This window comes from Culicoides brevitarsis, chromosome 1 (assembly GCF_036172545.1).
Source record: "Culicoides brevitarsis isolate CSIRO-B50_1 chromosome 1, AGI_CSIRO_Cbre_v1, whole genome shotgun sequence".
NCBI classification, from domain to species: domain Eukaryota; kingdom Metazoa; phylum Arthropoda; class Insecta; order Diptera; family Ceratopogonidae; genus Culicoides; species Culicoides brevitarsis.
The window spans coordinates 33,412,980-33,439,461 of record NC_087085.1 but is presented as its reverse complement, the minus strand read 5'-3'; the positions used below and the strand labels follow the sequence as shown (position 1 = coordinate 33,439,461).

At 30.3% G+C, this 26,482-nt stretch overlaps 4 protein-coding genes and 1 long non-coding RNA gene across 11 annotated transcripts; 2 read left to right on the top strand and 3 right to left on the bottom strand.

The window, feature by feature from the left end:
• Positions 1-5,971: 5,971 nt before the first annotated feature.
• Positions 5,972-17,640, bottom strand: LOC134836154 (extended synaptotagmin-2). Of its 7 annotated transcripts, none has more exons than XM_063851729.1 (10): positions 17,098-17,115; positions 16,122-16,215; positions 12,019-12,448; positions 11,647-11,763; positions 10,986-11,051; positions 10,346-10,927; positions 8,501-8,598; positions 7,574-7,622; positions 7,334-7,510; positions 5,972-7,277 (listed from the first exon to the last, which is right to left on the bottom strand). In XM_063851729.1, the coding sequence occupies exons 2-10, from the start codon at positions 16,124-16,126 to the stop codon at positions 6,240-6,242; spliced, it is 2,562 nt and encodes an 853-aa protein (XP_063707799.1). In that variant the 5' UTR covers positions 16,127-16,215; positions 17,098-17,115; the 3' UTR covers positions 5,972-6,239. The 7 variants fall into 7 exon arrangements, with proteins under 7 accessions (XP_063707799.1, XP_063707743.1, XP_063707505.1 ...); XM_063851673.1 differs by lacking the exon at positions 17,098-17,115 and adding an exon at positions 16,500-16,711; XM_063851435.1 differs by lacking the exons at positions 16,122-16,215; positions 17,098-17,115 and adding exons at positions 12,736-12,867; positions 12,975-13,360.
• On the top strand, positions 17,269-17,941 carry LOC134836680 (uncharacterized). Its single transcript, XR_010162323.1, has 3 exons — positions 17,269-17,370; positions 17,442-17,493; positions 17,570-17,941. It is a non-coding gene; the product is annotated as an uncharacterized LOC134836680 (long non-coding RNA).
• Positions 17,942-18,536: 595 nt separating this feature from the next.
• LOC134837074 (NPC intracellular cholesterol transporter 2 homolog a-like) lies at positions 18,537-21,319 on the bottom strand. Its single transcript, XM_063852386.1, has 4 exons — positions 21,180-21,319; positions 21,007-21,111; positions 18,963-19,076; positions 18,537-18,886 (listed from the first exon to the last, which is right to left on the bottom strand). The coding sequence occupies exons 2-4, from the start codon at positions 21,083-21,085 to the stop codon at positions 18,630-18,632; spliced, it is 450 nt and encodes a 149-aa protein (XP_063708456.1). The 5' UTR covers positions 21,086-21,111; positions 21,180-21,319; the 3' UTR covers positions 18,537-18,629.
• A 1,133-nt stretch (positions 21,320-22,452) lies between these two features.
• Positions 22,453-24,059, bottom strand: LOC134827495 (uncharacterized). The gene is made up of 2 exons (XM_063840575.1): positions 23,921-24,059; positions 22,453-23,631 (listed from the first exon to the last, which is right to left on the bottom strand). The coding sequence occupies exons 1-2, from the start codon at positions 23,957-23,959 to the stop codon at positions 22,771-22,773; spliced, it is 900 nt and encodes a 299-aa protein (XP_063696645.1). The 5' UTR covers positions 23,960-24,059; the 3' UTR covers positions 22,453-22,770.
• A 58-nt stretch (positions 24,060-24,117) lies between these two features.
• LOC134828368 (large ribosomal subunit protein uL5) lies at positions 24,118-25,808 on the top strand. Its single transcript, XM_063841692.1, has 5 exons — positions 24,118-24,223; positions 24,454-24,600; positions 24,661-24,810; positions 25,032-25,179; positions 25,604-25,808. Exons 1-5 carry the CDS (start codon positions 24,221-24,223, stop codon positions 25,729-25,731), a joined length of 576 nt encoding a protein of 191 aa, XP_063697762.1. The 5' UTR covers positions 24,118-24,220; the 3' UTR covers positions 25,732-25,808.
• Positions 25,809-26,482: the final 674 nt, after the last annotated feature.

Sequence of the window (26,482 nt, the reverse complement as noted above, 5' to 3'; positions counted from 1 at the left end):
AGAAATACACAAAACGCAAGGAAGAGATGGAAGGAAAAAATATGAAATATGTCTCTCATGGGATGTTGGGATACATTTCCTTTTGCGAAAATCTAGCAGGAAATCTACGAGTTTAGTGTCTTGTGAAATTTTTTGCAACTACTGAGGAGAGAACTTGATTGGAAATGGCATTAAGCGGAATCCATTAAAGGTAATTTTCTAAATTTTTACTTTACTTTTGTCTATTCCAATTAATTCAAACCAAGCAAAAATTAACTTGAAATTTTCCCAACAAGAATTTAAAAACTTTAAGTCCTTAAATGTGAATAATTTTCACATTATTAAAAAAAACTTAAATCTGTAAAAGAGAAAAATTCACTGACATTTTTAAAAGAACAGAAATTTTTGGCCTAAAAACTTGAAAATGAAAGCGTATTTTGTCAGATTTATCTCAGTTTTTTGTAAAAAGCCATTAAAAATTGAATTTCGAAGATTTTCAGCTTTTAGGCCTAACTTTAAAAAAGTTAGCTCTCCTAAATTCTAACTAGAAATTTTTCCCAAAAAAATATTATGAAATTTTCTTTATTTTTTTAAAAAAAATTTGTTCAGAAATCGTATTTTTAAATATTAAAAGTTACTATTGATAAAAACTGTTTAATTTTTTTATTTTTATTTTAACTTTAATTTGTTCAGTTTTAATAAAAAATTTTTATTTTTAAAGAACTCTAATTCCTTAAAGAAAAGAAAATTTTTGACCTGAAAACTTTTCTGAACATCCACGGACAATTTCGACTAAAATTTTCTCTGTGAATCACGACAAACCTTATCAATAATGAACGAATGGATAGTTTACGTCCTGCTTGTTATTCATCCTCGTTTTATCTTCTTCTCCATATATTTCGCTTTACAAACTTTTCCGAGAAAAATGTCAAGAAAAGAACAAACGAGACTTTTAAAGTTGCATTTTTTTCCATTAACAATTTTCCGCCATAAATTAATATTTTCGCTGTTTGATTTACTGTTTATTTAAATATTTTGTGCCTCTCATATCATCACGAACAACGAAAAAAAAATTACCTACAACACACTGGAAAAATTTAATATTAATATTTATTCACTTCCGTCACAATTTTCATTACTTCCCTTTTTGTTACCCGCATGGTATAATAATAAATGGCACACGACGATAAATGACGGGAAAAAAATAATTCATAAGACGACGGAACGCGAAAGAGATTAAAAGAATACATTACAAAAAGCTCACATTTATTTTACACATTCAATTTCACTTTTTGCGGTTCATGAAGTCGTTTAATAGAATGTGACAGTAAAGATATTTATGATTCCCAGGCGAGTACTTTATCAAAAAATTGCAAAAAAAATACTGCAAAGGACATTTTTCTGTTGTTTGGAAAATATTTGAAGAAAATTGCTCGTAATTAAGCTAAAAATGGCAAGGCACCGAAAAATCGAAGCGAATGTGTGTCAAAGAAAAGTTTTAAATTTAAATCACTTGTCAATAATGTGAAAATGCTTCAATTTAAAATCGTATTTTCTTTCGTGTATGACAATTGAAGCACACTTACCTTCAATATGATATATTGTGATGCATGTAAGTGTTTTGTTGTTTATGTCTTTTTGCATAAATAAATTGTTAAATAATAAATTTATTTCAAGTGTCGGTATTTCTTATGCGAAAATTTTCGGGTGAATTATCAAGCTACCGGCATGCAGCACGATTGACAGGCACAAGTCATTGAATATTTATTGAAGAACTTGTCGTACACTTTTTCTTGTTGTAGGTACTCTTAGGATGCGTCGCATTTTACATGAAAAATTTTTGCAAAATTCCTCGCGAAAAAATTCCGTCCCTCCCTACGATTATGTAAAAATTGTGATATTTCAAAAATTTTCTTTTATAAACCGAGAAGTATCAATAACAAGTCAATTTTCTTCGCATAAAATATATTTTTGCACATATTTTCGCACATGTATCGCGCACCGAAAAATATGAGTTACAAATAATTTGACACCGCATAAATTTCAATAAAATTAGATTCACTCCCCATGCAAAAAAAAAAAAGAAAAACGGCGATTGACGTCTCCTCGAGAATCAAAATTTTATTTGAAAACATGTCACATTGATATGCAAAGTCACTCAATCTTCTTCAATTGTCGTCAACAAGACACCGAGAAAAGAGGTAGATCGTAATTCGTCAAATGTTGTCTCCTCACTGAGAAAAGTTTTGCTTGTTTACAAACAAATTTTTGGTCCTTTATGGATTTAAATTACAAGTTAAAGGCATGTAAATAAACAAAAATCGGCTCGCAAGACAGAAGAAAGAGTGTATAAGAAAATTGTTTTAAAATAACTTTTCCGCAAGATTGATTACAAAGTACTTTCGGCCCCTTTTCTTTCCTTTTCTCCGTTTATTTATTTTAGAGTTGTACACAGACGGTAATGAAATAATAAAAAAAAATGATAGGAGGTGTAGGAGGGAGCTGAACCAAGGAGATGAAAGCGTATTTTGTCAGATTTATTTCAATATTTTGTAAAAAAAAATTTAAAATTAATTTACAAAAGCTTTTTAGCTTTTTAGCCCTAACTTGAGAAAACTTAGCTCTGTAGAAGTTTAAAAAAATTGTTTAGTTTTTCTTAGATTTATTTAGTTTTAATTTAAAAACGTTAAATCTAACGTTTTATATGAAAAAATTTAAAAGTCCCGAATAAAATTTCGGATTTAGGCCATTTCAGCTCTTTTCAAAATTTTTCAGCTCCTCTAAAAAATACTTTAGATTTACTTTTTTTTTATCTATTTATCTTTAAAAAAATCTCTTTATCAAAGAGTAAATCTTAATTTTAATTTTAAATGAAAAATTTAGCTTTTTAGGCCTAACTTGATAAAAGTTAGCTCTCCAGAAGTCTTAAAAAAAATGTTTAGATTTTCTCAGATTTGTTCAGATTCAATTCAAAAATGTAAAATCTACCCTTTTATTTGAAAAAATTTACAAGTCCCAAACAAAAATTCAGTTTTAGGCCATGTTAGCTCTATTTTCAGCTTTAGTTTAATGAATTTTCAGGCTTTGGCCGTACAAATTTTTTAAGGACAGACTCAAAATCTTTTAAAATACTTTAAACTCCAACACAAAATGAATTTTAAACAAAAAGTAGCAGATCCATAACCCACTAAATTGGAAACGACAACAAAGAAGATGAAATATAATTTAATCGTTTTGCAGATATTTATCTCTGTGTTCTCTCCTCTCCTCCAATATTAGGTGCTGTGTTGTGTTGAAAGGAAATCCCCAAGGAAATTTGACAAAATTTTTAATCTTATTTAACTTATCAAAATTATTTTACACACAACACACACTCCCTCGTACCGACATCCAGTAGTCGCTCCTTTTTTTATTGTTGTTAAATCATTTAGGGTCGTGACATTTCAAATAGTAGGACAATATTATTACAAAAAAGTTTGATTGTTATCAGTGCATATAATTTGTCTACTGAAAACCCTACAGCTACGTGTGTGTGTGGATGTTAAAAAAAGCGTAATTGTAACAAAAATTTAAAACAATTGTTTCCCTTTTTCATATGAATGAGCAGCACCCGAACTCGAACAATGATAAAGAGCAAAACAATTACCCCCGAGGGCAAGAGGCAGTGCATAAACGAACGAGAGAGAGTAGATAATTTGCCAATTGGATAAATATTGGTATTTAATATTTCATGCTTTTTCATTTTATTTCATTTCATTTTCATGACACGACGACGGAAAATTTTATCAATTTAATATGCAGATGAACACACAATGAAAAGATCAAAGACAATCGTCTGTCTTCTTTCTCTCGTCCTGAACTGAAACAAAAGTTTGCATTGCGTCGCGATACGAAGACAACGGAAAATTTTCGCAAAATTGTTTCTTTCTCTCGGAATTGTACTCTTGGGACCCGAACAAGTAGTAGCTACATATTTTTCTTAATTATAATCTGCATAATATTCGTTGAATTTTTAAAATTTTCCGTCTTTTTATTGCAACAGTTACGACTCTTAATGACTTTTTATGCTCAGAGTCATCAAGGTAAAGATCGTGGCAGGAAAAAAAGGGTAAATTAAATGATAACCCGATGAAAGAAAGGGACAAACCATAAAAATTAATTGAAAAGTGTTGTCTCAACTTTAACGGGGACGGGTGTGCAGTAAAAGAAGTTTATGGCGGTAATTGGCGCTAATGAATTCACTAATTTTTAACATTTGGAGGACTTTGGAGAAGAAAGGGAAATTAAAATGAAGGTAAGAACTTTGAAAAAATTAAATAATAAATTTTTCTATTTTTTTTTAGGAAAGAAAAAAAATCAACAGTGACACGCTTCACAGGCCATTTCTCTAACCCTTTATTATTTTTCGAAGCTCATCAATAAAAAGCGTGACAATTCTTTGAACGATTTACCACAAACAACAAACAACGCACTCCAGCTTAATATTTGTTTACAATCACAATTCTCTTGTGCACACACACTTTTCTCGTTCGTCACGCTTGACGATAATAATACGATACAGGTGATACGTGATTAAATGCTTAATTTATGACTGTCGACGCGATCATGTAATTTGACGGAGTGATACATAAAAATGACACATTGTCACTGTTGATGCACTTCAATATGTTATGGGAACTTATTACGAGACAATTTAGCACCTGTTTCATTGTTTTTAAAGTGCTTTGCTCAATTATTAAGCCGGAAATGGATGATTTTTGGATTGGAATTAAATTTTGTATGAATTTTTACGAAAAGAGCACACATCACTCGACTTTATCTTTTTATTGAAAAATATGTGGCATGAGATTTTTTGATGGTTTTGTGTTTGTTAGGCCTAAAGTATTCGAAAAAAACTAAATTTAAAATCCTGGAATGAGCTTTTGAGGTTTTAAACATTTTTAGTGAATAATGGAGTTTTTGAGTATCTTTTATCGAACTAAAAATGCCTTTGAAAAAAAAAATTAAAAATTTCTGAATTTATTAAATATAAACTTACAATGACAATCTATATAATTATCAAAGGACCGAAGAAAACAAATCTGATTATTATCCGTTTAGGTCAAGAGTGATACCAGAGTTCGCGAAATATCATAAAATTTAAGACAACGTCGACTTTTATATGTCCCATTTCACAGCCGAGAATTTACTTCCAATGAACCTATCAATAGAATATCAAGAACATTTAATAGAGAAAACAACGTCCTTTTGTGGAGAAGAGAGCTAAGACTGATTTCGAGGTAAATTCCACCTTAAACCGTTGCATCAGCATCTTTAATTCAACCTGTGATATGAGTGACATTGAATTACCAAAGATTAGCTATAAGAAGAAATTGAACTCTTTGCTCCTTACAAAGCATTTTTAACTGAAATTGAATTTTTTAATGTGTTTCTCGAACATTTTTGAGACGAACTTGATATTATCCTGTGATACTCTAACCAAATTAAACACTCAACTGGAAAAAATCTGATATATTCAATGGCAACTTTTCCAAATTTTTGAAATGTGAAAGAAAAGATGAGGTTTTTTTAGCTTAATCCTTTTTCCTCCAACTACAATGATGTAATCTTAATTTGATGAAATTAAAATAATTGCATTTGTCAATCTGAAACAAAATATTTAAGTCAAAAAAAATCTCTATTGAGATTTGTCAAAACTTAAATTTAAAAATGTGATTTTTGACTTAAATTCAATCAAAAAGTGGTTAAATTTTTGAAAAAAATCATTAAAAACAATTTTTCTTTCGACTTGACTACTCATTAAAGATCAAAACTAGCGGCGAATAGATGAATTAACAGTAGATTCACTATTACCGACATCTGTTAACCGTTGAATGAACTAAAAATATTCAAAATTACCGTTTGTATTAAGTTATCAATTTCAGTCGTCTCAATTTTAGGATGAGATCAGGACAAAAATTTTACGAAAATTAATAAAAACTCGTCATTTTGGACATGAATAATAAAACTTTTATTAAATATTCGTTAATTTATGAGATTTCAAAAATAAAATTGTAGGATTTGGGTCCCTTTTCACACGAGACTTTCCTATCTAATAGAGACTCTCTTCACGTTTCTCCTTTGCAACAACGAGGAAAAATAACGGGAAAGGCACAGATATAAAAAGCTTCTCTCACTAATGACTGTTTGAAAGGTTTTTAGAGCATTTTTCACAAAAAAATTAACGTTAAATGCAATTATGGTCGATAAAAACTACTTTTCTACTCGAATTTGTGTTCATGAAGCAAATCGTACCACGTGGTAATGCCTTGTGCGTTATAGACCTCCGGATTGCCCAACGGTACTTTTACCATTCCAATAACTGGTGAGCCTCCCAAGAATCCTTTTTGCGTGCAAACGGTAACTTCCAACTCGGAATTGTTCATTTCCGCGGGCGAAATAATGTACTCAAACGTGGCATCGTACACCGGATCGCAATTGTCCTTCACGACGTTTGTTTTGCGTTTGGATTCCTTTGCGCGTCCCGGCAACAAGTACAACTTGACATACGGATCGGGGATGTTGCTTGGGTCCTTCAATGGAATATTGGCGATTTTGTGCACGATGACGACGAGTTTTTGTCGTTGGATGTTGAAACGTAGCGTCAATTGGATGCGTCCCAAGCCATCGACGCCAGCGGAAGATGTGGTACTTGGCGTGCGATGATACAACGTTTGATTCTCCAATTGTGTGGCGTTGTTCGTGGGCGATGCTGACATCAACTCGGATTGCGAGCCACGTGTCATTTCGTCTTCGACAGCGGCAACTGCTTCGTCAATGGATGCCGCGACGGACGATTGTGAGATTCGGGAGTCTTGTTTTTTCATCGTTGGCGGCAACACGGAAGCAGCTTTCATGGAGCTCGAACGACTTAATCCGGGAATTTGAGGACCATCAACGCTTGAAGTGACTTCCGAGTCAAAGTCAGGACGATGCGCTTTCAAAATCCGCAAAGACATCGACATAAGGAGTTTTGATTCGGGTCCAGCATTTTGCAGAGCGAACGGTTGTGAACGAATCTCCATTTTGTCACGTGGTAACAATTGACTGATGATGTACGTTAGGGTACCCAAAGACGAAGTTGTCTTTTGATCGATGACTTTGAACTGGATGGTGTCGTTTTCAGGATTACTCACGAGGAACGTGTAGCCTTGTTCCCAAACTGGCTCGTCAGAACGCATTTGAACCGCAGTACGTTCTTCTTTTTTGTTTACAGAAATAACGACGAACGGATCGGGGTTGCTTTGAGGACGAGGATGCTAAAAAAATCAAAAATTTATAAAAAATTTAAATTTTTTGAATGAAATTGTCATACCGGCAAATTTTTCGCTGAGTCAAGAAAAACGGTTAAGATCGCCGTGCTCATTGAATTAACCCGCAAGAGTTGTGTCTCCTCAAGTGCTGCTTGTAAGTCATTACGATCACTGCTCAAAGTCATCCACGACAATCGCAAATGGATTGAACCATGTTTAGCTTGTTCCAATTCAAGCCACTGTTGAAAAAAATCAAAAAAATTAACGAAAAATCTTCAAATATTGTATTGAAAGTAACTTACGGTATCGAATTCTCCTTTTTGTACAATGGTGCTGATCTCGATAGTTGCTCTAAAAACATTAAAAAACAAAAAAAATATTAAAAATCTGTGAAAAATTTTCAAAAAAGCACATCTAACACATTTTTTAAAACTAAACAACATCTACGAAAGCATTTGAAGCACTAATTTTGACTAATTCTACTTACAATTACAGGTACACACAAGTTCAAAGGACCAAAATAAACAAAAAACGGAAAAATTTTTACAGGAATTTGGAGTTCAAACAAAAAAACATCAAATTTCAAGCAGGGAAAACACAAAAACAGGCGAATTTCATGTGAATTTTATGTCTCCAATTACAAAGAAGAGAAATGGCCTCATTTTTAAACAAAAGAAAATTTTCTTACAAGGGACTTTCATGCTCACATATGAATTTATGGTGCATAAAAAATGTATGTTGACGAATTATTTCATAGCAATATCAAAAAACGGTGCTTGTAGCGAGATTTTTGCTACTTTCAGAGGGAACGACATTAAGAAAGATTTATTTTTTGATAGAAAAAAAATCTAAGACAAGACACATGGATGCGTTTTTATACTTCCGAACCTTCCAAGAGGATCTGCTTCTCCTGTGCGATCCCAGTCGAACAACCGAATGTTTATCAGGGTATGATGAACAACGTCGACACATGCCTTTGTTTGTTAGTAACGAACGAAATTATTTTTTTTTTTTTGTACAATGAGCAACGAAAGGAAGAAAAATTCGTTATGTTACAAAAAAAAAAGTTGAGTTGTTAGTAAAAAAAAAGTAAGTTTGATGAATGAACGAATGATTTTCAGAATGGATCCCAGATACGAAAAAAACCACGCCACACGAAAAAAATGAAGAAAAAAATTTCAAGCTCACTTCACTACAAAAAAAAAACTTTAAAACCTTCAGAACCACACCTTCCAAGAAAATCGTCGTTTTGTACGCCCGGAAAACCTGGATCGTAATCCCACAGTTCGAATTCAATTTCTTGTCCCACAGTTGCGTTAACTTCAGCCTATAATTTTTTTTTTTGCATCACAAATGAGTGATTTGGGACATTCACAAAATTTTTTTTAACAATTTTTATAAAAAATAATTAAAAATTTATGAAATTTAGTGAAAATTTCGATGGAAAATGAGATGAGAGTCGATGAAAATGGACTCTAAGCAGCTTTGAACGAAGGCACGGATGAAGGCAGGGCATGACGGCTTGAAATTCTTAACAACATTATCAGCAATTTTGCATGCTAAGTCGTCTATAAAAGCGTGTTGATGCACTAAATATTACTAAATAACTACTTAAAATTACTATTTTGTGAGAAAAATTGACAAAATTTTATTTTGTATAAAAATTATTATTTTTATGATTTTTTTTAAATTAAAAAATTAAGTTTCGGATTCATTTTTAAAAATTTTAATTAATTAAATAATTAGTTTATTGATAAATTAAACTAAAATAAATTATAAATTAATAAATAATTATTGAAATAAATTAGAATAATTATTAAAATATTTTGGATAAAAAAATATTTAAATTTAAAAAATTTTTAAATAAAAAAAATCTCTAAAATTAATATTAATCCAAAAATTAAAATTAAAAAATAATTATTTAATTAAATTAATTATTTTAACAAAATTAATTATTCAATTAAAAATTAATTAGTTTTTAAAAATTTATCCAAAAATTAAAATAATTAAATAAAAAATCAAAAAATAATTAATTTTTCATACAAAAAAAAATTGGTCAATTTTCTCACATAAAAAAAAATTCTACGCTACTAACTACAGCTACTTGCTAAATTTTACAGCACGAAAGCAACTTTCAAAGGTCAGGTGAAAAAAATATTGAACTGACATGCACTTGAAATGCAAATTTATACATTTTCACTTTTACAACGTTTTTTCGAATTGGAACTCGCTTCCAATGTTTACATAATTTTTTGTCGATTCTAATGTTATTTTCTACAAATTTTTTGTTTCAAGTCTCCAATTATACATTTTTTTTGTGTTAAATTCGACCGTCACCAATAATAAATATTTGTTTTACGTGAAAAACGCTCACCTTCCCATAAATTCGTCATCTTTCGCATCGTCTTTGTCATAAAGTTGAACCTGAAGCGTTTGTCCACTGCCTGCGTAGACATTTGCCTGGCAATTGGTTTAGATGGTTTTTTTTTGTCATGATTTGAATAATAAATTAAAATTTGTTTTGAAATAAAAAAAAAATCTTTATCGAAAATTAAAAAATAAGAGAAAAGTGAATGAATGAAAAATTTGATAAAAAAATCTACGGAGGAGAAGTTTGTTAACGGGAAACGTGCTGTGACGTTAATTTTCATCTTCTAATAAGATTTTTTCGTTAAAAAAGAGGATAGAGTGACATTTTAATTATTTTTTTTTTATTAAAAAGTGTAATTTGTGTGAGAGAAATTTAAAAGAAAGCGCATCAAAGCGTTTGTTAAAAGGAATTTTAGCATCAAACATCACTCGAGTAAGTCAAATCTATGTGAAAAATGGAAGTCATGAACGTTAGCATTCAATTTTTAGTGAAAACTATTTCTTCTAAGTGCAAAAAAAGGAATTTCTAACACATTTCTAATTATTTCAAGTCAAAAAAGGAAAAGAGCCGTGAATGAAATTTTTTCGCTATGACATGCGAGTGAACTAAAAACCTTCCAATTTGTCTTCCAATGGTTCGATGATCGATTAAATGAATGTGACTTTTGATAAAAATCATGAAAAATGTTCCGGAAAAAACTTACTTCACACCAATAATCCCATTTGGGGTTCACCGTGTTGTTAATTGTCGCCGTTTTGAATTGTTGTGCGCCAACGGAGATGATCGCATACGGATCGGATTTACCTTTGCCCAACATACCAATGTCCATTTTCATCAAATTTTTCGCCTCAACCAAGTGAACGCGCAACACGCCTTCCGGTTCGGGCATTTTAAGTTGATGCGCCGGCACGGTATCATTCAAGACGATGGGTAATTTGTTCGGCAAAACCATAATAGCAGCAACTTGTTCAACGATGATGCGTCGCAAGATGTCACTTAAGCCGGGCATGTCAAGAAGATCGACGACGCCAACGAGATTAAAGTCGATGTTTGGATTGTTCAGGAAGAAAATTTGCATGCCTCCGATCAAGGGCATGACGGAAATTAAGGGTTTCATTACGATGCGAACCATTCCGTGGATTTGGAAATCTTTGATACCGCCACGCATCGCTCCAAGAGTGAAGGTTATGTCACAATCGCCGGCATAGAAGATGTCGAGATCCATGATGATTTCGTTGCGAGCGACGTTTTTTTCGTAAACTTTGACGCCACCGATGCGAATGGGCTGAAAATTGGAAGGAAAGTTGAAAAATTAAAGGATTTTGAGAGAAAAAAGGACTTACGATTGTTCCCAAAATGACACGATCAAAGTGAAAATTGTGTAATTTGTATCCAGCGAGAGCTTTTGCCTGTCAAAGGTAAGAAAAATTAATTAAATTTTAGAATTATTTTAGTAAAAGCGGCCTTAAATGAGATTTTTTGATGTTTTTATGATCAAAAGTCTCAATTAAAGCGCTTGAAAGAAATTTTTAAACAATAACTCTTTAATTAATTGCCAAAAGCTTAATTTTTTTAATTAAAACTTAGATTCAAAAAGTTTTTATTGCCTTTTGCAACTGTAAAATTTTCAATTCAAGTACAAATTTTCAATTTTAGAATAAAAAATTAAGATTTCAGACTAAATATTTTTGATCGAGAATCAAAAATTTTAATTTTCTTTCTGAAATTTGAAATTTAAGCCTTTTGAAACTCCTAAATCCTTGTTTCAAGGTCAAATATTCACAATTTAAGCACGCAAAATTACAGTTTTGATCTTAAAAAGACATTTTTATAATCAAAATGTTCGAAAGTTGATCAAATATTTTAATTTTTAGTACTAACATTTTAACTCAAATTGAAAATCAGCTTCAAAAAGTCTCTAATTAATTTATTTTAATACAGAAAATTTCTTGAAGTCAAAAAAATTTCTCAAAATTAACTAAAAGCTCAAAAAAAGTTACTTACAACATTCGGTTCGATGGAATCCTTGATCAAAGCTCGTGCAAAGTCATTGGCATTGGGCCACACTTGCTTCAGAATCCGATTTAGCCACTCACAGCGTTCGACATCGGGGAAGAAAACCTACAAAATGACACACTAATGACTGTAATTTATGCACCAAAGACATGAAAAAGCATTTTCATCGAAAGAACTGGTAATAACAGGTAAACAAAGATCGTTATCACACCTCCTCGTCGTCGCTCTCGTTGTTGATTAAAACTCGTATTGTGTGAAAATCGATAAAAGTTCACATGACAGCATTTAAACTGCCTTTTCTTATCACAAACTCATAAAATTTGCTGTAAAAATAGCTTAAAAGTCGTAATTATTACTCACCCATGATGGCAAATCGTTCAAACGCGCCAAAATAACACGCCTTTCATCGGTAGTAGCGATCGCTTTTGCATCATTTCGTCGCTGATCGCTTTTCCGTTGCCACTGATCACGAATTACGGAGAGAATTACCGGGCCAATTAACCATGCCACGGACCATCCCATGTAACCGACGAGATAAACGATGCCCACAGTAGCTGCTTTCTTCGCGAAACTATAAACGCTCGCAATGATGCCTTCGTCAATGGGACGCGCATCCACAAATTGATCATTTGACGCCTTTTCCGGCGAAAGTTCCTTGCTGGCACCCGTCATCGTGTCTTTTGCTGCGTCTGACTTGTCAACGGAGGGCTGGGTAACAACGGGACCTGCTTCCGGAACACTCGGCAACGTTTGCTCTTGCCTTAAAAGGGAGCTGGATGCGTCGTCGTTTCTAAATTTGTGTCGGAAAAAAATGGAAAAAATCGATTTAAATTGAAATTGACGAGAGATCAACTCTAATCCCTATACAGCAATTAATTTTCTAGGCTTATGTACATTATATTTTACGTATTGAACGAAAAAAAAGCAATAAATCATTAAATTATGTCATACAACGTGATTAGGGATAATGAGCCTTGAGTTACAATTTAAAAAGTGTTTGTGTGAGAGTGTGTCCAATAAAAAAAATTATTATTTACAAAACAATGAAAATGAACGTTAATGATAACAAAACGGAACCTGTAAGTGTCTGTTTGTGTGCTACAACAGATGAGTGACTGAAAAAACCCTTTGCCGCGCATTACATTGCCAAATATGCTCTTTAAGCCTTTCGGTTCCTGTTGAATGTAAATCACATTTTTGTCTTTTTTCCTTGGACATTAAAAAAAAAACGAAAAACGGAAACATGTAACATTTTAAATAATTCACCTCCGTGAAAGAAAAAAGAGGAAATGACAACAAAAAAAGGTACAACATACTTTTTCGAGGATCTTTTATATTTCATGAAGCTAAACCTTTTGTTGTACTCCAACTTTTAAATTTGATTACTTTAAAAAAACACGAAGACGAAAATACTCGAAGCAAATGCACTTGTCCGATTCACTTGTCGGTCGCTCAAATACTGAAATGCGGTACTTTACGGCAAATCGTGAACAGGTCACATACCGACAGAAAGTTTATCAAGTGCACACATGTGAAGAAGGGAAGAGTTTGCGCGCTGTGTGATTTAGATCTCTCTTGTTCGCAGGTAATTAAATGACACGACAAGGAGGCACGAGGGAGAAAAGCAACAATTTTCGGTATTATTTTAAGTTGTTTTTTGAAAAAAAAAAAAGAGTTCTTTGACACACCAAAAAGGCTTATTAGACATCAAATCGTCATTATTGCACGTGTCTCTTTCTCTCTCTCGTCCGGAATTATTACATTCACGTAAAATATGGGTCTGTTGTTGACATAATTCCCAAACCACATGATGTTATTTGCGGTTTCAAATACAGACAATTTCGTCGAGTTGATAATAAACTTTGACATTGTTTATTATTATTACTGAAAAATTTTGTGAATTTACATAAAATGAATTAATAAATAAATTTATCGGATTTTTCTCTCTGACATTCATCCATCCATCTCCTGAATAATTTAGTAATTTTAGGCTGCAACGATTTTTAAAAAATTTTTCGATTTACTAATTTTTTTAAATTTCTCAAATTTTAAATAATTAAAATATTTTTTTAATTAAATATAATTTATTTTATTTATTTTTTTTTATTTTAAAAATTTTAAATTTTACTACATTTTTGACCATTTTTTTTAAGATAAAAATTTTAAAATAATTATTATTTTTTTTTTAATTTAAAAATTTTCTTAAAAAAAATTTTCCTAAATTTATTAGGTAAAAACATGTAAAATTAAAATAAAATAAAGAAATTGAAAAGTACAATTTGCTTTACAAATTCAGAGAATCCTAAATGTAATTTTTCAACTAATTTTAAAAATTAAAAAAAAAAATAAAATTTTAAAAATCAGTTTAGATCAATATTTTTTTTTAGAAAATTGATCCATTTTCACTTAAAAAATAAAAAGAACATAAATTCAAATTAAAGAAAAATTTTAATTTTGAAATTATTTTTTTAGAAAATTTTTGAATGAAAAAAAATTAAATAAAAAATTTAAAAAAATAAATATAAGAAAATCGATAACATTTTTGATTATTGCCTTGACCTTGACCTTAATGTTCGATCACACAAAATTATTCAGTTTTCGGTCAACCCTCGTTCCGGAAAATGATGTCGACGTCGAAGAGTGTCTTTGATTATTTAACTCATAAAATATTTGCATACCTTTGAGTCTGTTATTTCAGCAAACAATAATATTAAAAAAGCGGGTAAGGACTCGTCAAGCTTGAAACTTGAAACGAGCAAGAGAAAGAGAGTGCAAGAGAGAATCCTTCTGGGAAAAATAAAATCAGTGAAGTCGTTTAGGCGGTGAAATGCAAATGATACAAACAGCTCGAGTCGTGTTAACATCATTTTTTGAGGTTGCTCATTTTTTTTTCGAGAGAGACGTTTATTTAAATTCTTAATTATAAACACTCGATAAAAAAATACAAAAAACCAGGCGTACGCGCAAGGCACGTGATGTTATGAATAACTGTGTGAAATCATTTTTCTTCGGTGTGTCAGTGAAGTAACAACGCAATTGTATTTTTTGCTACTTTTTTTTTCGTGAAAAGGGAGCTCATTAAAGATTAAAAAGATTTTCTTTCAATTTGTGAAGTAAATTTCCATTGTTCATGTTGTATTGATCCAATTGTTAATCTAGGCACTTCATGTATCAAGAAGACTTATGAAGTGATGTAATTTTGTCAAAGCGCTCAAAGCAATTTCAAAAGCTGTAGAAGTGGTTTTTGCGTCGTTTTGAAGGATTACTTCATTTCAAAGCTTATATTTGATTGAGATTTTATGAGAAATTCGGTCAATATTTTTTCAAAATTTTCCCAATGACAATAAATAATTATAAAAAATAATTTTTTTAATAAAATAAATAAATTTTTTTAAATTCAAAATCATATTCTTAATTTTAAAATAAATTATTTTTACAAAATCTGGTTAAATTTATAATACATATTATTTTTGGATCATAAAAATACTTCTAAAAATCAATAATTTAAAAAATATTTAATTTTAATTATTTTATTAAATTTGGATTGATTTGAAATTATTTTGAAAATAATTTAATTAAAAAAAAAACAAAATTATAAGCATTTTCATTTTTTTTTCTTATTATTTAAATATTTTTTCTAAATGTTTGAATATTGATTTTATTAATTAATATTTTAATTTAATTTAAATTTATTAATTAATTTCAAATAAAATTATAAATTATTTTTTTTTAATTAATTCTAAATAATTTTTTTTTTTTTTTTTTTTGAAAAATTGAATTATTTTCTCATAAAATCACACTTAAACCATCTTCATTTTCATAGTACATTACACTTCTTACGGTGAACGTAGGTCATAAAAATTTTCTCTGTGGCAAAATAATCCTACATAAACATGAATACATAAGAAAATGGTATCAAATAATACATAACCGCATGTGAAAATTATGTCTACTTAAAGTCTAGTCGCCTTGTCGTCATTTTCCATTTTCATTATTCCCTCAAACCATCAACTGAACACAAAAAATCCAACTTTTGACAATTTTTTTAAGAATTCTTGCCTTGTACAAAATAACAATAACAACCGAAAAAGCCGGTTTCGTGACTTTTTTACAAAAAAACAACTTTTTTTCATCGTTCTTATGTTCTCATGTAGTATTAAACCGAAACACATGTCGCTTTATGATTGTTATGTACAACAACAAAATTATTCGCAGCTGATTTCATTTATGTATACAATGTATCACATTCACAGTAAATAAGCTCTCGTTCATTATTATTATTATTTTATTGAATATCAGGCGAATCGTGAGAGACAACCTCGTATGTCAAGGTTATGGGAGTTGAAGCTATGATCGAATATTTATTAATATTGATGATTTAATAGAATTTGTGCTAATTTGGTGAAATATTTTAAAATTAATTTAAAAAATAATAAAATTTAATAAAATAAAATAAAACGTACCCCATTTAAAAGTAATTGTTTACTATTAATTTACAAATGAAAAATTTCTATTGACAAAAATCCGTCGTTCGTAAATTTATTTTTACATGAAGATCTGCAAATGAACATAAACGTGCGATTATAAATAGAACTGATTCACTTTTGTATATTTTTTTTATTGTAGTTTATGATGATTTTCACTAATTCACTAATATATGCAAAAAATAATCGTTTTATTATTGTATTTTTTTCGCCAGAAGCGAATTTTTTACTGATTATTTAACTTTTTTCAAGAATTTTTCGACCAACACCCAATTTTTTTATTAAATATTTTTTAATTTTTCTTTAAATTTTTTAATTTAAACATCAAAATTCTTAGAAATTTGAATATTTTTATACCTTTTTAATAAAATTTCGATAAAAATATTTTTTTCACGAATTAATACTTGATGAATGTTGCACGAATGTTGCGAGAAGACTAAAAGTTATTTCTCATTCACACAACTTACTCACAGAATTCTTAGCGTTTCAAGCTGCCAACATGTAGAAACAAAGCTGAACACACAGTAATAAAATAAAATAAGTTGTAGAAAAAAAAAACAACTCAAAGTAAGTGTCTATCATGACACGCGTTGCCTCTCTTTTACCGATTTTTTATCTATTGAGTGCGTTCTGAAGTCTTGCCAAGAGGTGTAGCGCAAAAATTGTGTCATTGTTTATGAATTATTAATTTTTTTCATGTTCATATTTGCGATAATTAGCAAAAATGCCGCAAAATTGTCGTTTTTTCATTAGTAAAGCACGAACAATGTTTAGCTTTGTTACTAATTATTTATTCAAATTTATCATATTTTATTTGGGTTTAGTCATCGTATTCATTTCTTTTGAAAAATTTTGTTTTGTTTGACATTCATTTATTCTTTCTCGTTATTTACTATAACGAATTTTTTCTGCATACCGGAGAATGAGCAAAATTACGTCATTTTTTGAGACTTACTGTTCACTTGATACTACTAAGGTAGTAATGTTGATATATTTATATACAATAAATATTCATTTGTTACTTTTTCTTACTGGACAAGTCATTCACTGTCAACAACACTAACAAACTTTTTGTATTCATTTTTTGTTATTTATTTGAAATTTTTTATACATATGTTAAGTTAATATTTTTTTTTAGAGTTAAATGCATGATAATTCCGGTGATAATTTTTTTTTGCGTCGTGTTAATTAGATATTTAAAAAAAAAATCGATAAATAATAAAAACACGTATTTAACTCTATAAATTTTTTATGTTTTCACAACTTTACTAAAAAAAATCAATTTTACTTACTTTTAAGGTAGTAAATGTTTAGAAGAGGTCTCCAGGGTGAGGAATATTTTATGACAAGGGTAAGAAATTAATTTGTCACTTTTTGTTATAACATTAATTTTAAATGTTTTTTAATCGTTTTCTTTTATTTTTTAGCAAAATCACACAACGATTCCCATGAGATTCTAATAAGAAGAAAAAACTCCAAAAGTTATGTTTATTCGACCATCAAGTGAACATGACATCGCATGAAGGTGATGGAGGGGAAGAGTATACATGACAAAATAACGTGAACTGTGCCTTGGTTACACATGTTGAATTGTCAAAAGTTTTGTTTTGAAAACAAACGAGTTGAATTTTGGTTGAGAAAATTATTTTTTGGGACAGAAAATGATGGAAAATTAAGATTTGTTTGAAACTTTTACAAGAAAATTAGTTAAAATTGTACTTTTTGTTACAAATTTTGATGAAATTATGTTAAATCATGGCATGAATGAGGAAAAAAACTGAATGATAAAATGGAGTTTAAAACAAAAATTGAAGAATCATGTCGAATTTGTCTCAAAAGTATTCATGAAAGAAGTTTTGTGGCTTAAATTTCAGAAATTTTCAAGGAAATGAACATTTGCAGGATGATACTTGCCTTCTTAATGGATGAAGAAGAAGATGTTGATGAAAGTTTTCCATTAAATATTTGTAATAAGGGTCTTGGAAGACCAAAAAATTCGCTTACGAGCTACAACAGACAATTGTCAATTCAAAAAAATCGAGTAAAAATGACAAATTTTTAAAATTTGAAGATGATATTCAGTTTTTTCATATTGAGGAAGAGGAAGAAGCTTAAGCTAATAGAGAAAAAATTTCGAAAATTTTTACTTCTCCATTGCCGAAGAGCAAAAAAGTTAAAAATCTTTAAGATTTAAGTTTGAATGAGATCTCTATGATAAAGTTATGCTACGATACTCAACATTTTCTGACTTTTTCAAAATAATTTCTTATATTTTTTTCAGATTTCTCCGATTTTAGAGCCTTCAAGTCCAAAAAATACTGAAAAAATCCCTTTTCGACTGAAAACTGAGCTAAAACGACACATGATCGCACATCCAATCAAAATTTTGTGAAAAAATTCCAAAAAATTCGTTGATTTATTGCTTCTCAGATGATTTAATAATTTTTTTTTATTAAAACTAAACTTTTCCGCCACTCCCGAAAGCCTTTACTTAATTTGAGCTGGAATCAAGACACAAACGATGACTTCTTTCTTCTCACTGACGAGCTCCCACTTGACCAAAACGGGAATTTTGGGATAGATTTTGAGGACGGGCAATGTCGTGACGTAGTTTTGTGGAGTATTTGGTTGAACGGGACACGACACATTCGAGGTACATCCATCGCCGTTCGGCAAGGGGAATGGCACATCGATTTCAGCAATTTTTCCCCATACAAGTGCTTCGACCTTTTGAACGGGCTTTGCTGTTGGTAACAAAAAAAAATTAGTTACAAAACGCACAATAATGAGATTAAAAGAAATTCAAGGCAAAATTCTTACTCGTTTCAAAAGTGATGCCAATCGATGCGTTCGAGCCACGTTTCAAGACGCATGACTTTTTGTCTGTGTTGCAGCCAGAAACATCAATTTGAGTCCATTTTCCGATTTTACTTCCTGAAATGACGGAATTATGTTGAGTATTTACAAAGTTTAATTTGCGGTTATTATGACAAACGTTTAACAAATCTCTATTGTTAGTTAAAGAAAAACATACAAACACAAATTATATTATGAAATATTTAATTGGATTTTTCTTCGTTTTGCACAAACATATGTCATTAAATGCATGAAAATGTTACATTAGAGTCGAATAAGTGGACAATTATTAAATGCGGTTCATGTTTAGAATTTACTCATGAGACCGGAGACATATAACGTGAAATGCAAAAAATATTATGATTCATTTTCTTTGTGGTTTGTTATTAAAAATAAAGCAATGTTAGAGTTTTAGATCGAAATTAGTGATAAACATGACAAGTACAGGGATTTTCATGGAACGAGGTTCAATTTGTAGCATTTTGGATTTTTTTTTTAATTTTTTGATGAATAATTAGGCTTAATTTTTTTTCTCAATTTTTTAAAAATTTAATTTTTGATATTATCTCAGGTTTTTTTACTCCTCGAACAGTTTAAAGTTCTTTACTAATTTTTTTTTACTATTTTTCTTTAATTATTCACTTACTTGAAAAATTTTTCAAATTTTAAAAATTTTTATGGTACTTTTATCATTTTTTACTTTTTACGAAAATTATATAAATATTTGAACAAATGTTTTGTTTTAGTTTTTGTAATATATTAGGTAGGTATACCCAAAATTTAATTTTAATTTTTTTTTTCAAATTAATAAATTTTTCATTTTTTGGACAAATCATTTCTAGCTTTTAGTCAAAATTAAAGCTCTTCAAATTTTCTAAATTTTATCCAGAATTTTAGTTTTTTTAATTTTTATTATTTTTTTTTCTGCTTTTTTATTAAATTTTTGAATTTTATTAAAAAATTATTTATTTATTAAAAAAATAAATTAACTTTTCTAAAAAAATTATAATTTCTAAAGAAAAATATATAATTTAAATTAATTATCACTTTTTAATTAAAACTCCCTGTAATTTTTTTCAATTTTTACCAATAAAAGTAAATAACAAACACAAAAAACATTTAAAACTAGAAAATCCACAATTATCGGCAAATATTTAATAAACATGTCATTACAAATGTGACACGTTTCACTTAAGGAAACACCTCTAGAACAAAAATCGAACAAAAACTGCCGGATTAATTGATATTCATACATCATCATCACTATTCTACGTTTTTTCGCAAAAATTCATTATAATTTACTTTTCGCTTTTAAAAAAACTCGAAGTACTTGAAATCCGTTTCAAAGTCAATGCCAACGTCGAAGTTCTTTAGTTTGTTTTGTCATTAATGAAATATGCAGAAGATATTCAACTGTAATAAATATCGTTCGTTCGAAGAAAAAGAATTCGATAAATGATAAAAATTTAACGTGAAATATCGGGAATCTTCGAGCCGTTCGTCGATTTTTTTTTATAAAATTTTACTCAATGCCATTTTAAGCTTTTTTTTTCAACGTGAACGGCGACGACAAGTTTTGCAAGTTACTTATTACAAAATTTCGTGCGAAAAATATCGCGTTTGTTTAACGCAAAAAAAAAAGTAATGAAGGGAAAAAATTGACACGCGTTGATCTTTTTTAACTAGCTAATTGTTATAATCATCAACTTAAGACACTAATTTAATGAAAGGTCTTCTCACAAAGTAGTCGTAAAAATGTGTCATTCCTCCTCCGTTGACTCGGCAGCGCCGTAATTACGTGATAAAAGTAAACGTAAATGAAAAATTTCCGGTTCAATTTATGCCATCTTTTGTTCCTTAATTTAAAAATTTTATTTATTTTCCACTGAACAGGTCATGGCACTCTATTCAGCTTTGAAGCGGTTGACACAAGATTTTTTCAAACGACTTTTTTTTGGTAGGGATGAAAAACACAATTTATGACAATAAATACAAGCAAATTACTCACCACAATCCTCGAAAGTTAATGCGTAACTGACGGAGGCAAAGCAGAAAATTACAGCGCAAAACACGACGTAGTTTTTCATGTTGGTTGGTATTTTCGATGAAAATGCTAAATTTTTGTTTGATTGTAAATTAATAATAATTGTTGCACGGAAAAAAGTTGACAAAGTAATTTACCTAAAAAAATATGTATGAAATTGTTGTTACGAAACACGTCTTTACCAACCAAGAGTTGTCTGTCTACTGATTGACCGATATCGTGGTGTTCGGATTTTGTATGTTGTTGCTGTCTGTCTACCTAAGCAAGTCAGTAATATATGGCATTAATATATCGTATGATAGTTTTTATGTTATAAAGTTTGTTTTTGTTTAACGATAGTGTGTCTAGAATACGATATGATGACAAGATTATCAAAAAAAAGTTTAATGAGAGCGCATTTTCAACAAAATTCTTTCAACTTTCAGCTTTTAAACAGATTTTATAAATATTTATTTTTTAGCTCTTCAAGCATCAACTTTTGAATTTAATTTTTGGGTTTTAAAATAATTTTCAAAGCTTGAATCTTAACTTAAGGCCTTTTAAAAAAATTTTTTTTTCGTTAGTTTTTCAGCTTTTGAATAATTTTTAGCTTTTAAGCCTCATTTTTATTTTTTCGAAAAATTTCTCATTTTTTTTTTAAATTTATTATTTTGCACTTTAACTAATTTTCAATTTGTAAAGCCAATTTTCAACTCTTTTATTGATTAAAAGTTAAAAAAATTCAAATTTTCATTAATTTTTCATAATTTAATTTTTTTTTTCTAATTTTTCATTTGTGAGAAATTTTTAGCTTTCAAACTTTATTTTTTTTTTCTAAAAATTTTTTTATTTTATTAGTTTTAATAATTTTCAATTTTATAAAAATTTAAAATTTAATTAAAAAAATATATTTTAGGCAGAAATTTTCAATAAAATTTGATTTAAAATTTCTCAATATTTTTTTTTTAGATTTTTTAAAAATTTATTCAGTTCTTTAAAATTAAAATTTATTTGTAATTTTGAGCCATTTTATTAAAATAAATTAAAAATAAAAAAAAAATATATAAAAAAATTTGATGAAACTTACTTAAAAATTCTCAAGTAACAAGTAACAGACAGACAAATTCTAAACCACCCAAAACAAATTTCTCCATGAAAATTCCTTTAAAATACAGAATAAAGAAGATGTTAGTCATCCTCATTCACTTCCTTGCTTATATTTATTTATTTATCTGTTTTCTTTCTTCGTATTCGTTTATGTGTATATTGTAGGTCAAATTACCTTCCATAAAATATTCTGTATTATCAGCACACACTGAGAACGAATGAAACTAAAAGTTGTTTTTTTTTATTGACACCAATCTTCTTATATCTTTATTTTTTATAGCCTTACACTCATCTAAGTTAAAAAGTTAAGTGCGATTTGAATATTACATGATAAGTAGTTCATTTACTTCAATTATATATTATTTTCTTATTTACAAATTAAACTCTAGATTTCTTACATTCACTAAATATATGATTTTTTTTTATATGTAAATAGTTTGCGATTAACAAAATTTTAACATTTTTTGATTTTTTTTAGCACAGATTATACAGCGGCAGTTAACATTTTTTTTTATCTATTTTGCTAAATATTGAATATATTTTTTGACAATTTTTAACGTTAAATATGTAAAAATTAAGTTTAGTACATTTCTTTCTATTAAAAAAAATGAAAGAATTAAAAAAAATTATTCGATGCTGTTTTTAGGTTTCCATGTTTTGTTGCTCCAACGCAAAAATGTTGTTGCCATTGCCATCCACGATGGCAGAAGACGTCGATGTAATGATAAAACTCGCAGAAATGGAGGAATTTAAGTTATTTGGTTTGTCGTTAGAGTTGTTGTTGTTGTTATTACTACTAAAACTATCGCTATTAGGACTCGAGGGCGAGGATGATCTGAGTATTGTCGCTTGTTCACTTAAGCTCGTTGCCGCAGGAATTTTCTTGCGTTTCAAGCGTGAACTCCGGATTTCGCTGCTGCAACTCGATCCGAGTTGCGTGCGTCGCTGCGTCTCCAGTATGGGTTCGTATTCCATGAGTTGCGCAATGAGGAAGGTGTCGAGCACGACATTGAGCATGCAAACGCGTCGCATAATCTGGAAGGATTCGACGAATTTTACGCGATATTTGTACATGATGAATGCAATGAGAATCGTGACGGCTTTTTGGTTGCCAAAATCGTCGCCAATGAAGACTCTTCCGCTGTTCTCGAGCGCCTTTTCGAGAAATTTCACAGCACGATACAAGTTCGGGAGCACCGTCATCGATGCGGGATGCCCGAAATTCAAGTCCAAGATCTCAAACTCGACTGCCGGGTCATGCACGTCAATTACGTTGCTATCACTATTGCTACTACTATTACTACTACGATGCACTGGCACATTACGCAAGAAATACTCCTTGTCAATGTTTATCAAGTGTGTGAATTTGTGGCGTCGCAAAATCTCCGTCGACACAATCCCGTTGCAGAGGTAAACACTGTTGAGGATTGCCGTAAACGGAATATGCTGGAAGCAATCGCATATTTCAGTCAAACTGTTGCTGTCCGTGGGTTGTTTTGGCGTCTGAAACGAAAGGAAAATTCATTAATTTACGTGTTGCTTCACGAAATGTGCTTTCTCCCGAAATGTCCTTGAACACGAATTTTTCTTCAAATTTCTGTCTTAATTTGGTCTCAAATCATTTCGCGAGTGATTTTGAAGCCGAAACAAAGAAGGCACGATGACGCATAAAAAAATCATAATATTTATATTTTTTTTTTTGCACAAAAATTGCAAATGGTGGCTGCATCTTTTGCCCGCGAATCTCAGTTTTTCGCGGAAATCGCCCGGAAACCCGCAATACTTTACTCACAAGTTTATTGATGATGCGGTAACATCGTTCGGTTAACATTTTCTCGCTAACAAGCTACACTTTTGCAAGTGTTTTCTTCATTTATTTTCACTTAATTTTCGCGTTGGCCTCTATTTATGTTTCTGCTTTTCTCCACTCGCGTGAGATGAATGAAAATGATAAAACAGCGCCGCGGTGGTGGACGATTCGGGAACTAAAATGACACTTATCACTTTCATTCGTCTCGCACGGGAATGACAGATGTCAACTCGTTCTTTTCGCTTTTTCGTTTCCCCACACGTGGATCATTCGGAGTGAATTATGGTAATATTTGCGAGTTTTTCCGCAATTTCCACGGATATTTTGACTCGAATCGCGAGAATTTAATGTCGCGCGTGCGAAACAAGTAAAAATTTGCGTGGAAAAGTGTTATTTCTGTGGAAATTTCGTGCAAAATTGTTGGAACACAAACACTACTCCATTTTCCATTTTGTTTCGCACGATGCCTGAAGTTCGATGTGGATTAATTTTGTGTTTTTTCTTGGTTTTTTTAGCCAGCCGCCGTGCAAAAGGTACCCCCAAAGGGCGATGCTCCCAACAAGGAGAAAAACAAGAACATCATGCGTGATTTGCGTATCCGTAAATTGTGCTTGAACATCTGTGTCGGTGAATCTGGTGACAGATTGACTCGTGCCGCAAAGGTTAGTTTCCAAAATTTCATTGAAAAATTAAATTTTAAATAAATTTTTATGTACTTTTAGGTGTTGGAACAATTGACTGGCCAACAACCCGTTTATTCAAAGGCTCGTTACACCGTGCGTAGCTTCGGTATCCGTCGTAACGAAAAGATCGCCGTTCACTGCACAGTCCGTGGCGCCAAGGCTGAAGAGATCTTGGAAAAGGGTCTTAAAGTGAGTGAAATTCTTTTTTTTTCTCTTCGCACATTTTGGCAGAGAATCGATTTGCTACTCCAAAAATCGGATCCTTTGAAAATGTGCCAAAGTAAATTCTTTATTTGCAACTGTGGTCTACTTTTTTACCATACTAGACTGCTTACTTATTATTTAGAGACAGTTTTTTTCGCGTAAAATTTTCTTTTTTTGAATGAAATTAATCGAAAAACTCTTCGCAGGTCCGTGAATACGAATTGCGTCGTGACAACTTCTCACAAACCGGCAACTTTGGATTCGGTATCCAAGAACACATCGATTTGGGCATCAAATACGATCCCTCCATCGGTATCTATGGTCTCGATTTCTACGTTGTCCTCGGGCGCCCAGGTGAGTTTCGCGTTTTAATCCGCAATCAAGGCAAAACTCAAACAAATATTGGGCTTGATTGCACAAAATTAGATACTCTTGGCCGTTAAAACTTGACCTCTGGTATTCAGTCGATGTGCGAACATCAACGCATACGCTCCAAATCGTGATTTAAACTAGCAATCGACTCGGCAAACTCCCGAATTCGGATATTTTGTTCGAATTTCAAGGTTTTTAGTCGATTGCTGTTCGATCATGTTTGGACATGTTTTTGCATGGTATGCCAGTGTTCATTTTTTATGTGTTCCTTTTGTGTTTGATTTTCTCCTGTTTTCTTTGCTTTGTGCCGCTTTGTGCATGATCCCATGTTTTTTCGAGTTTTGCAGTGAATTTCTTACGTGATAATTTTTAAAAATTGGATTCTAATGAAATTTTATTCCAATAGGATACAATGTCGCCCAACGCCGAAGAAAGACAGGCAAAATTGGATTTGGACATCGTCTCACAAAGGAAGACGCCATGAAGTGGTTCCAACAGAAATACGATGGTATCATCTTGAACAGCAAGAAGTAAATTCGGATTTTTTCTGCAAACTCAAGATAACAACAACAAGAGAAAAATAAACCAATCCAACATCCATAAATTTATAAGAGAGAATTTTTCTTCTGAATTTTTACTTTTTTGGAGGCTTCTAACGATCTTTTGCAGCGTCAATGAATCAAAATTAATGAAAAACTTCAAAATTTTTATAATTTCTCGATTTTTGATCCCTAAAGTTCTTTGAAACTTCTATCCAAACGATGCTTGAATTTTAATGAGTTAAAAATTATTTTCATAAAAATTTTTTTCCATGAATTTTAATTTTAAGAGCATGAAAACGATTTTTTTAAAAAAATACTTTGATGAAATTTGTAGAGAAAATTTAAAAAAAAAATTAAAATTGTAGAATTTCATGAAAATTTTTTGTAAATTTAATATTTTCTTTTTAAATTAAATTTTCAAAGAATTTTTGTCTCATCGGTTTAAACACTTGAATTTTTTTTTTGTAAACGATCGACGAAATTTTTTCTGTAAGTTGTAAAAAGTTAGAAATTCTTGACAAAAAAACTTGTGAAAAAATTTCTCATCTCATCGTTTATTTTTATTTTTTATGTTTTTTAAAGAAAAATTAATATAAAAATTAATTATCGAACATTTTTCCTCAAAAAGCATAAAATCGATTAAAAAAAATTTCTTTGGACCATTTTTATGCATTTTACTATTGTTTTGCTTGAAAAATTTTAAAAATTCGTTAAATATTTTTTTCTCGAAAAAAAGCATTTTT